This window comes from Nicrophorus vespilloides, unplaced genomic scaffold (genome assembly GCF_001412225.1).
Source record: "Nicrophorus vespilloides isolate i.1.1-1 unplaced genomic scaffold, Nicve_v1.0, whole genome shotgun sequence".
NCBI classification, from domain to species: Eukaryota; Metazoa; Arthropoda; class Insecta; order Coleoptera; family Silphidae; genus Nicrophorus; species Nicrophorus vespilloides.
This window is the reverse complement of record NW_017095582.1, coordinates 1-8,902: the sequence shown is the minus strand read 5'-3', so window position 1 is coordinate 8,902 and position 8,902 is coordinate 1. Positions and strand designations below refer to the sequence as shown.

The 8,902-nt window shown below is 31.9% G+C and overlaps 1 protein-coding gene across 1 annotated transcript in view; it reads right to left on the bottom strand.

The window, feature by feature from the left end:
• The window catches only part of LOC108557575, a gene marked incomplete at its 5' end in the record, with an annotated part of 32,464 nt that extends 26,038 nt beyond the window's left edge, over positions 1 to 6,426 (bottom strand). Inside the window, 2 exons of the mRNA XM_017914157.1 lie at positions 5,822 to 5,993; positions 6,365 to 6,426. Of these exons, the coding sequence (XP_017769646.1) occupies positions 5,822 to 5,993; positions 6,365 to 6,426 (234 nt within the window). The remainder of the gene's footprint in view (positions 1 to 5,821; positions 5,994 to 6,364) is intronic.
• Positions 6,427 to 8,902: the final 2,476 nt, after the last annotated feature.

Genomic DNA, 8,902 nt, shown 5'->3' with positions numbered 1-8,902 from the left:
TCCGGGACTTCTCTTCTCATCGTAACTCGTTAAGCGAGTCATTTTTCGTAGAATTCATTTTGCTCGTTAAGCGAAATGCTCGTTATGCGAGGTGCTCGTTAAGCGAGGTTCCACTGTACATTGGTAACTATTGATTCCTTAAACAAAGAATAGAAAATTTTATTTCATACTGGTGGGGCTTTATAATGACTACTCTATTATATAATTAAAATATTTTCCAATATAAAAATCAATATGAATTAAAAATATTTAACATAATCCTTCTTTTCGTTAATTTCAACAAAAGAATAAGATGAACAAAACTACTTAATGTTAATGTACTATGGTAGCTGTTGATTCCTTAAACAATGGGTGGGGCTGCAGACTTACAGCCTTAATGACTAGGCACCACTGCCTGCTACTATTATTACCATATAAAACTCATTGTAAACTGTAATAAAATTGTATTCTAGTATTTGTTTTTTTTTTATTAAAAGCCGTTTAAGATTTGCATTGAAAAATCATTGGGAAAGGTAATAACGGGCGACAATTTGAACATATGCAGGCGTTGTAAGTACATGTTCAATATTAATGAGTGCAATTAATCGTGAGCGCAAAAACGCGACTCTAATGGCACAATAAAACTGTTTGCTCTTTATAAATCATGGCGGTTTCTGTATGGCGGATTTTAAGGGCCGCTTCAAAAATGAAAAAAAAAAACAGCAAAAATATACTACAAATAAAACACGCTCGAATAAAAATAATAAAAATAAACGAGGGCATACATTTTAACGCCAACTTCGTTTCGTTCGTTTGTTTATTTATTTTTATTTTTTGCTTTTTGTTGTTGTTTGTTTCGTATTTGCGTGTCGTTAATTCATTCCGCGTGCTTTAAAATGCAAAATGTATTTGCGATATTTAAATTTAGTTACGACCGTGAAACAAAAATCAACAAAAAAAAATCTATTTCACGCTTTGCTGGTACTTTTTGTCGGATGAGCGTTCCAGTTTCAGGCTTGACGCATCAAATAAGAGAATAATTATGTAATGCACGTATTGTAAAGCTCTGTGACGGACAGTGTTGCACAACGATTATATAATAGTCTAAATAGAGCATAGTAAAAACATTACCAAAAAAATAATCTGTTTTATAACATTTATTAGATGAATACCTCAAAGTGTCAGGTTTCATCGATTTAAAGATGTGACATTGTAACACTTAATTATAGCAAATTTAGGTTTTGCTACATTTTTTTTTAATTATTTGTTTTGGAAGTAAAAAAAAACAAATATTTTACTATATAACAACATTTAAGTGAAGATTTTTTTAATAATAAACATGTAATTACATAGATATAATGTAGAATAATAAGTTGTAGCAAATATGTTTTTAAATAATTGTATTAGATAGCATAATATGTCGCATAGTCCGGGTATTTTTTTCAACTAACATAATTGAATCTTTGAAACCGGACTCTTCGGGGTATTGATTGTTTAGGAAAAATAAAAAAATATTCCAATCAGTTTTCTCTAGTATTGAGATTTTGAATTAAATTTTATTTTTAATACTTGAATATATAATTTATATACACATATTTCAAATGTTTTAAAAATAGGTAGAAACTATGTCAAGTCTGGACAATTTTTAAACTAACGGACACTTTGTGGTATCAATTGTATAGTAAAACTGGTAAATAATTACTAGAACCTAAAAGAATGGGCGACCAAAAATCAGAATTATTTTTTTAACAAGTATACAATTCAATACACAAAATGATTGACAATTTTAATTTTTATTATTTAATAATGTAGAGATTTTCAACTTTTATACTCCTCAGAAATGTTAATAAATTGAAAATTTAAATGAAACTTTTTTGAGTAAATTACGCAATGTCTCGTATATTACGAGTTTTTTTTTATCAAATACAATAATATAATCTTTGACACCGGACTCTTCGAGGTACCGTTTGTATGGAAAAATTTGTAAATATAGTAGTGCACAGTCTATAGTAAATGGTTTTTTTTTAATGTTCGCAGGTATTTAAAACAGGATTAATTGAGAAAATTAAAACCGTGTAAAAATAAACCCCGCAAAAAGAAACTAGACTGTATAAGGAAAGATCCGATTTTTGCTTATTTAACATTTAGTTTGTGTTGAAATTTTGAAACCATTCTGTTAGGAACTGCATATTTACTTATTTCTATAAAAAGGTGCATTATTTTTATGTTGCTGCGTTTTTAAAGTATTATTTTTCCAAATGAAAGGATTACAGAATGAAAACTTGAAAAAAAACTAAAATTTAACATAAAAGATTGTATTTATGAATGCGCCTTGTGAAGCAGAGCAGAATATGTGATAAATGGAAACTTTGTTCCGTGAAAACCGCTCCAGACTTAAATCTGCACCTGGTAAATGCGAAGTAATTAAACGGGGTTTCATTGGAGTCGCGGACAAGTGTATATATTCGGATGCATTATGTATTTGGTATTGCGTCCATAAATAATCTGACTGTAAAGGGCTTCGGGTTCCGGACAATAAGCCGGCGAACCTTAATCCATGGCCGAGGGCAAACGAAATGTGTTAAAGGCATTTAATTTCGGACCTGCATTACGTGACTACTATTGGAAAAGGTGTTCTGTAGAGGATGGGGGATGGCACGAATACTCTTCTCGGTATAAATCATTGCGACCGCCGTTTCCTCTGGCTTTTGTAAACGAAAGCCATAGGGAATATAATAGGTAGGTGCAGTTCGTAAATGAGGGGTGGTACATAACAATTTGCAAACGCTTAACGTTTGCTAGCGCCCTTCTCTCTCTCTCTGTTTCACTAAATAATTAGACTAATGACTCCCACTGATGGCTTCGTTAATTAGTTGCCTTTGATTGCTTAACGCCGCAGGTTAATTATATCGACGAAGGCTATTCGGATTGACTTAATCCGTTTTTAACCGTCTTCATTAAATAGTTAATAGTTGGTAATAACTTAAAGACGATTGCTGCTGCATTCAATTAAATAGCGCAATACCTCAAATAATCCTGATATTTAATTCAACTAAAATCCAACAATCTTAGAATTCGGACTCTTTGAATTATCACTTATATTGTAAACATTGTAAATTATTTAATTATGTAATGTGTCAAAAGATATACAGCAATACCTCGCATAGTGCGGCTTCGTTCAGGCCTGATTCACAATTTAAAAATATTATTGTTTAAAAATACATAAATGATCGCTGTTATATTTTGTATATATTTAGTTTCTCGATTAGTGCGGTTTCTAAAAGTCAGTGATATATTGTATTGTTGAATATGTAGAAAAAATACTATGATACTTCACGAAATCCGGATAATCTTCGAACCCGGACTATTCGAGTTATCGGTTGCACAGTAAACGTTTTAAATTATTTTAATAACTTTTTTTTCAACTATTGATGATATTCAGCATTACAAAATGAAATTGATGTCAGTGCATAAAGGTAAATGTTTCCACATTTAATTAGATACCGCAATAACTCAAATAGTCCGGATAATTAGAGCAAATTTACACTTTATAATCAAAATAATGAATTCATTTCTTTTACCATATTTTTTTTTAGAATTTATTTTAACTTTGCTCAATTCAATTTAAATTTATTTTAAATTTTCTAAACTGCGCTAAAGTAAATCCGGACTATTTCAACTAAAAAAAAAAGTCTTCCTTAAAAAAAATACAGATGAAATCCAAATGTTAGAAAGAATATAAGAAGTTATGTAACTGAGAGAATTGTTCATTGTAAGGAAACAAAATGCAAGGTAAATCAGTGATTTGGAATCAAGAGGAAAAGAAGATAAGTTCAGGCTAAGCCACTCGAGCAGAACAGATACCCGAAATACACATTTCTAGTAGATTTAACTGTAAGTTACTGGACAAACACTTTCAAAAAAATATATTTTTAGAAAAATGAAAAATATATATTGAATTTATTTAGTAACAAAATATAATTGAGTAACGAAGCAAGGATATTAAATTAATTGTCTTATATAACAAGCTTAATTCTATAAAATCAGCTGTGTAATAAATGTCAAGTATAATTATGTAAATTGTAGGAAATATTTGTGTATGGGTTTTAGTGAGGTATAAAGCTAAGAGGTTTAATACTCTGTCGTTGTATTCCAATGTATTGGATGTAGCAGCAATTACATCAGCTTATACTTTGCAGAGAATCTGCGGTCAGACATTCCGATGGTAAACGTGCTTATTCGAGACACGTTCATATAGTCAATAATGGTATATGGAGCGGAATAATAGTACATTACTACACACTACATAACACGAGATTCCCGTACATTTGCAAGTAAAAGCATGTCGTCTACTGCACATGTCATATTGTCTAAGCGAAAAACAAATGTCAATTGAAATAATGATGATACAACCGACTACAAGTTTAATATTTATAGAAAAAAGTATTTTTAAACTTTTTATAAAATCTGTTATAAAGTCGAGGTAATAAGATAGACGTATTTCTATGGGCAAAAAATACATTTATACTTCAACTAAAGATATATTTAATAACGAAGCTTTCATTATAACGAAGTTCTCAAATTCGAACAAAAAATGACCAAAAGTTGTACTAAAAGAAAAAAGTAGCATCTAACAAATTGGAAATAAAGTTGATCCAGATGACTCTATCAACAGGTTTCTAAAATGTAGAGAAAATTATAAAAATTATTGATCGAGAAACATTTTTCAATGAAAGATTTAGTTAGGAATAAAGACAAATAAAATTAAGATAAAATTAAAGAAATTATTGTTCAAAACTGTTTAGACCCAAAGATTTGGAAAGGTGCTTAAATAACATTAAACACGTTTTATTATTAGTAGCATAAATAATTTTGATTTTATAAAAAGTATTAATGTTAAGTGATCAGTGTTAAATTCAATAACTCCGTACAAACAATTGTTAAATGAAAAAGAAAAAAAAGCATAAATTATATAATTTTTTTTTACTCGACGAAAGCGTTTATTTACGGAAAAGGCGTATGCTGATTGCATTATTTAAATAATATAAATTCTCTAATATTTGACGTATATAAAAAAAATGAAGCTATAATCAAGAAAGAGTAATATTTTAATGTTCAAAATAAGGATTGCTGTAAAAATGGTTTAACGATATTATTATTAATTTGTGTAGAAAATATGATAAAAGGATTACGAGGATTAAGCAGTTAAGATGCGAATGAGGTGCTACTCCGAAAGTAGTAAAGGAAAATTAACAAGAACTTATGTTCCTTGATGGTTCTTTGCTGTAAATATAAAGAAATAAAGGGCTATTCGGAGTATTAAATGTTATGAATATAGTCATAATCTACACTTAGAGTACAAAGGAATATTATCATTTATTTCAGTAAATTAAAATACGGCAGTATCTCGCATAGTCCGGTTCTATAATTTAGTTGAGATCGAGAAAAAATATTTTTTTTTAAATAAATTATGTTTTTCTTTCTTTATCTTTCCAATTTTTTTGCGTTCTCGAATTGTCCGGTTCCAGAAAGTGACGGAACCAATTACCCGGATTATGCGAGGTATATGTGTATATGTTTTTTTTCTATATTATGCATGTTATCTCTTACGTACTAAACGAGGTATATTCAAAAGTAAATAAAGTTATGTGTACTATATAAATTGGTTTTAAATGTTTAAAATAATGCTAATCCAGACTAGCGTTATATTATTAATATGTAACAACTTGACGATATAAAAATTCATTACAGAATGATGGATTTAGTTCGTAGTCAGAGTGGAAAATTATACAATGAATGTGAAATGGAGAGAGGTAGACCAATTATAATTGCAAAAACATACCTGTTCTTTAGGCATCTCCTGCGGTATTAGGGTGATTGATTGATGCGGAACGAGGGTGAGATTGCCGATGTGCGATCGTTCCGACCATTTGGCTAGGGTCGACCTGACGCGACGTTCTTCCCTTTTGTCCACGACCATTTGGAGTGTCACCTCCACGTGGGACGACTCCGACCTAGGCACATACAAACACGTATTACATATAGAATGGGAGGATATACATCAGAGCATGAGAATGAATGGGAGGATCAAATAAAAATTTCACAAGTGCCTTCGTTTCAGAAAAGCCAAGCCATCCTTACACAAAGCCGAACGCAAAAGGTCAATCGATACACAAAAACAGACAATCCACCACTTTGACTCCTGCATGGCAAACAGGAGCACCGGATTTGCATAATATTAAGCGTCGTCCATCCAAGCCTTCGTTTCGGTTTTCAAAGAAAAGCAATTTTCTCCCCTTTCCTAACACTTTTCTTTGTTGTCTCCTTTATTTTTAAATGAGGTTTTGTTTCTAACAAATAGAATAAGCTAAATGTAATTACTCACCCCAGCTGCGATGCTCGCACATCGCGGATCGAGGGTGCTGCATCTCTGAGCAACTTGGCAATCTGGAAAGGAGTTTTATTTGTGTTATAATGTACAAGATATATGTAGTCCCTTTCTCTTTCTCATAACTGAATGTATTTCTCGTGTTTGGCGCTATAACTGAAATTTAATCTGCTTTCGCTCCCCAAGGGCAATTAAATTACATTTTGATGTTTCAACTGGGAATGTTTATACCCATGTATTATTCACTCGATCTCTCACATCTATCAAACTTTCATGTTTATAGATTTCATGTTTACAACGAATCTACTCTGCTTTATTTATCTTATAATCTGTACTGATGAAAATCTTCTATTTGTTATTCGTCTTCTCAAATATTTTTTTATTCTTAAATAACCTCATCCTAACCATTAATAACCTTTAAATATAAAATTACATTGATAACTAAAATTTACACATAATTAATAATAATGTTGAACGTTTTTCCAGTCTGTAGATAATAATATTGATAAATGATGTGGCAAAATCACTCAACTCTTCTTATATCGATCTAACGCTTTGTGAAAGTTAACTACTGTTTTGAGCGGATTCTAATTGAATAGGTGACCAGAGTCTTTACAAATTTTAGGACTTATAAAATGACTCAAATCGACTAAATTTCCAATAATTCCACATAGAAGTTCTAATTAAATATTACAGATTTATATTGATTATTAAGTAATATACTATGAGCTATACTTATATGAAGTGCAGATGATTTCGCTTAATTGGGACACATCGATACTAGTACATTTTGTCCCCATTAAGTAGCTGACCCAATTATCTGAAGTTTCACAAAAAATACTATACGCTTATAAATAATGATGTCAAATAGAAGCACAAATAGACACACGCTTCCCGAAAAGCGGAGTCATTTTTTGTTATTTCCTAGGATTTGTTTTCGTTTTGTAAGATTTATCCCTAATTAGCGGCTGTCCCGATTAAGCGGAATAGACTGTATTGTATTTGACACTAACTACTCAATACATTGAATAATATTTGGTTGGTAGCTAGTTGATAAACAAAAATTTCAACGATGTAAAATAGAATATGATTATGATTAGTTTCTACAATAACTAGTAACACATAACACGTTTCTTGATATGTAAACTTGGCAAGTACAATAAATACCAAACTTGGCTTTGAATTTATATAAAATAAAGTAATCTCTCAAGTTGTAAGCTTGAAATGAAACTTGATGTTTAAATTTGCCATTTTGGATAAGTACATATAAACCATATACATCTTCGCTCATTTTATTTCTAGAAAATCAAGTAATTTATCGCAAATATTGGGAAATTGATAAGCTGAAAGTGACGCACTTGCTGTAGTCTTCTTAAAATAATTGTAAGTATCTCTAAAATGATGATTTAATTTAAAGTTTATGTGAATTAGGAAAGCTTTAGAGGATTATCACAAAATCGATGTTCACTTAGTCCAACGTAATAGTTGAAGCTAAGTTCGTGTAGGTCTGACGGGGGACGTCTAATACTTCATTAATGTTCAATTGATTTAGCCACACTTAAGACAAGTTGGATCAGGAAGGAAGCAAGGATGGAATTTTAACGTTTTCGTTTCGCATCCGCGAATTATTCGATCCGGGGATAATCTCTAATGAAAGAGCAAATCCCTTTATACGGCGAACAGGCGTAAGCCGCATAATCAATGCAATTACATAACAAGTGCTCTCGTGTAATATGGTTAAAGGACAACTGAAGTTTACCAACCAGAAATTCAAGTACGTTGTGATGGATCTATATCAAAATCCCGATAGTATCAACATCCTGACAAGCATAATTTTGAGAGTATCAAAATCCCGACAACCATAATTCAGACAGTATCCAAATTCCAACAGATATTATTTGTTATATTCTTATTAATAATAAACATTAACAATAAGAAACAATCTAAAATACAATTAGATTATTAATTGTTGTTATTTACTTCGTAAGTAGAGGATTTTGATACTGTCACGATTATAGTTGTCGGGATTTCGATTGCCACCGTTCAAGTTTACCAACTACAAATTTAGGTATGTTGTGATGGATTTAAACACATGCGTTGGAAGAAATATAAAAAAAGAGGTTTGGGAATTGAATGCGGATGCGTTATAGGTGCGTGGGGGATAATCAGATTTGCAAATCGTGGATGGTTGCAAGAGGCGGTAGTGTAACGAACTAAAACGCGCCTCGTGCGGATTGTCGACCGCAAACGTTGATCGTCGCCGGGTCCCACGCAGCAGCAGCAACGGAACGAAAACCGCCCCCGTTTTCCTGCCGCCGATACAAACCACCGCCACTGAAGTGGCGGCTCTCCATCCCCCACGGCACCCAACACCACCGTATATACAACAACCTCGTTAATTACTGGTCCCCCAACGGATGGACCGTGGATGCATATTTTACGTTCGGTCTAACCATCCCGTCACAACTCACCCCCAAACGTTCTACGTGCGCCAAATACACAAACTCTCCTTATGGCAGAGGGCGCGCTGCCATC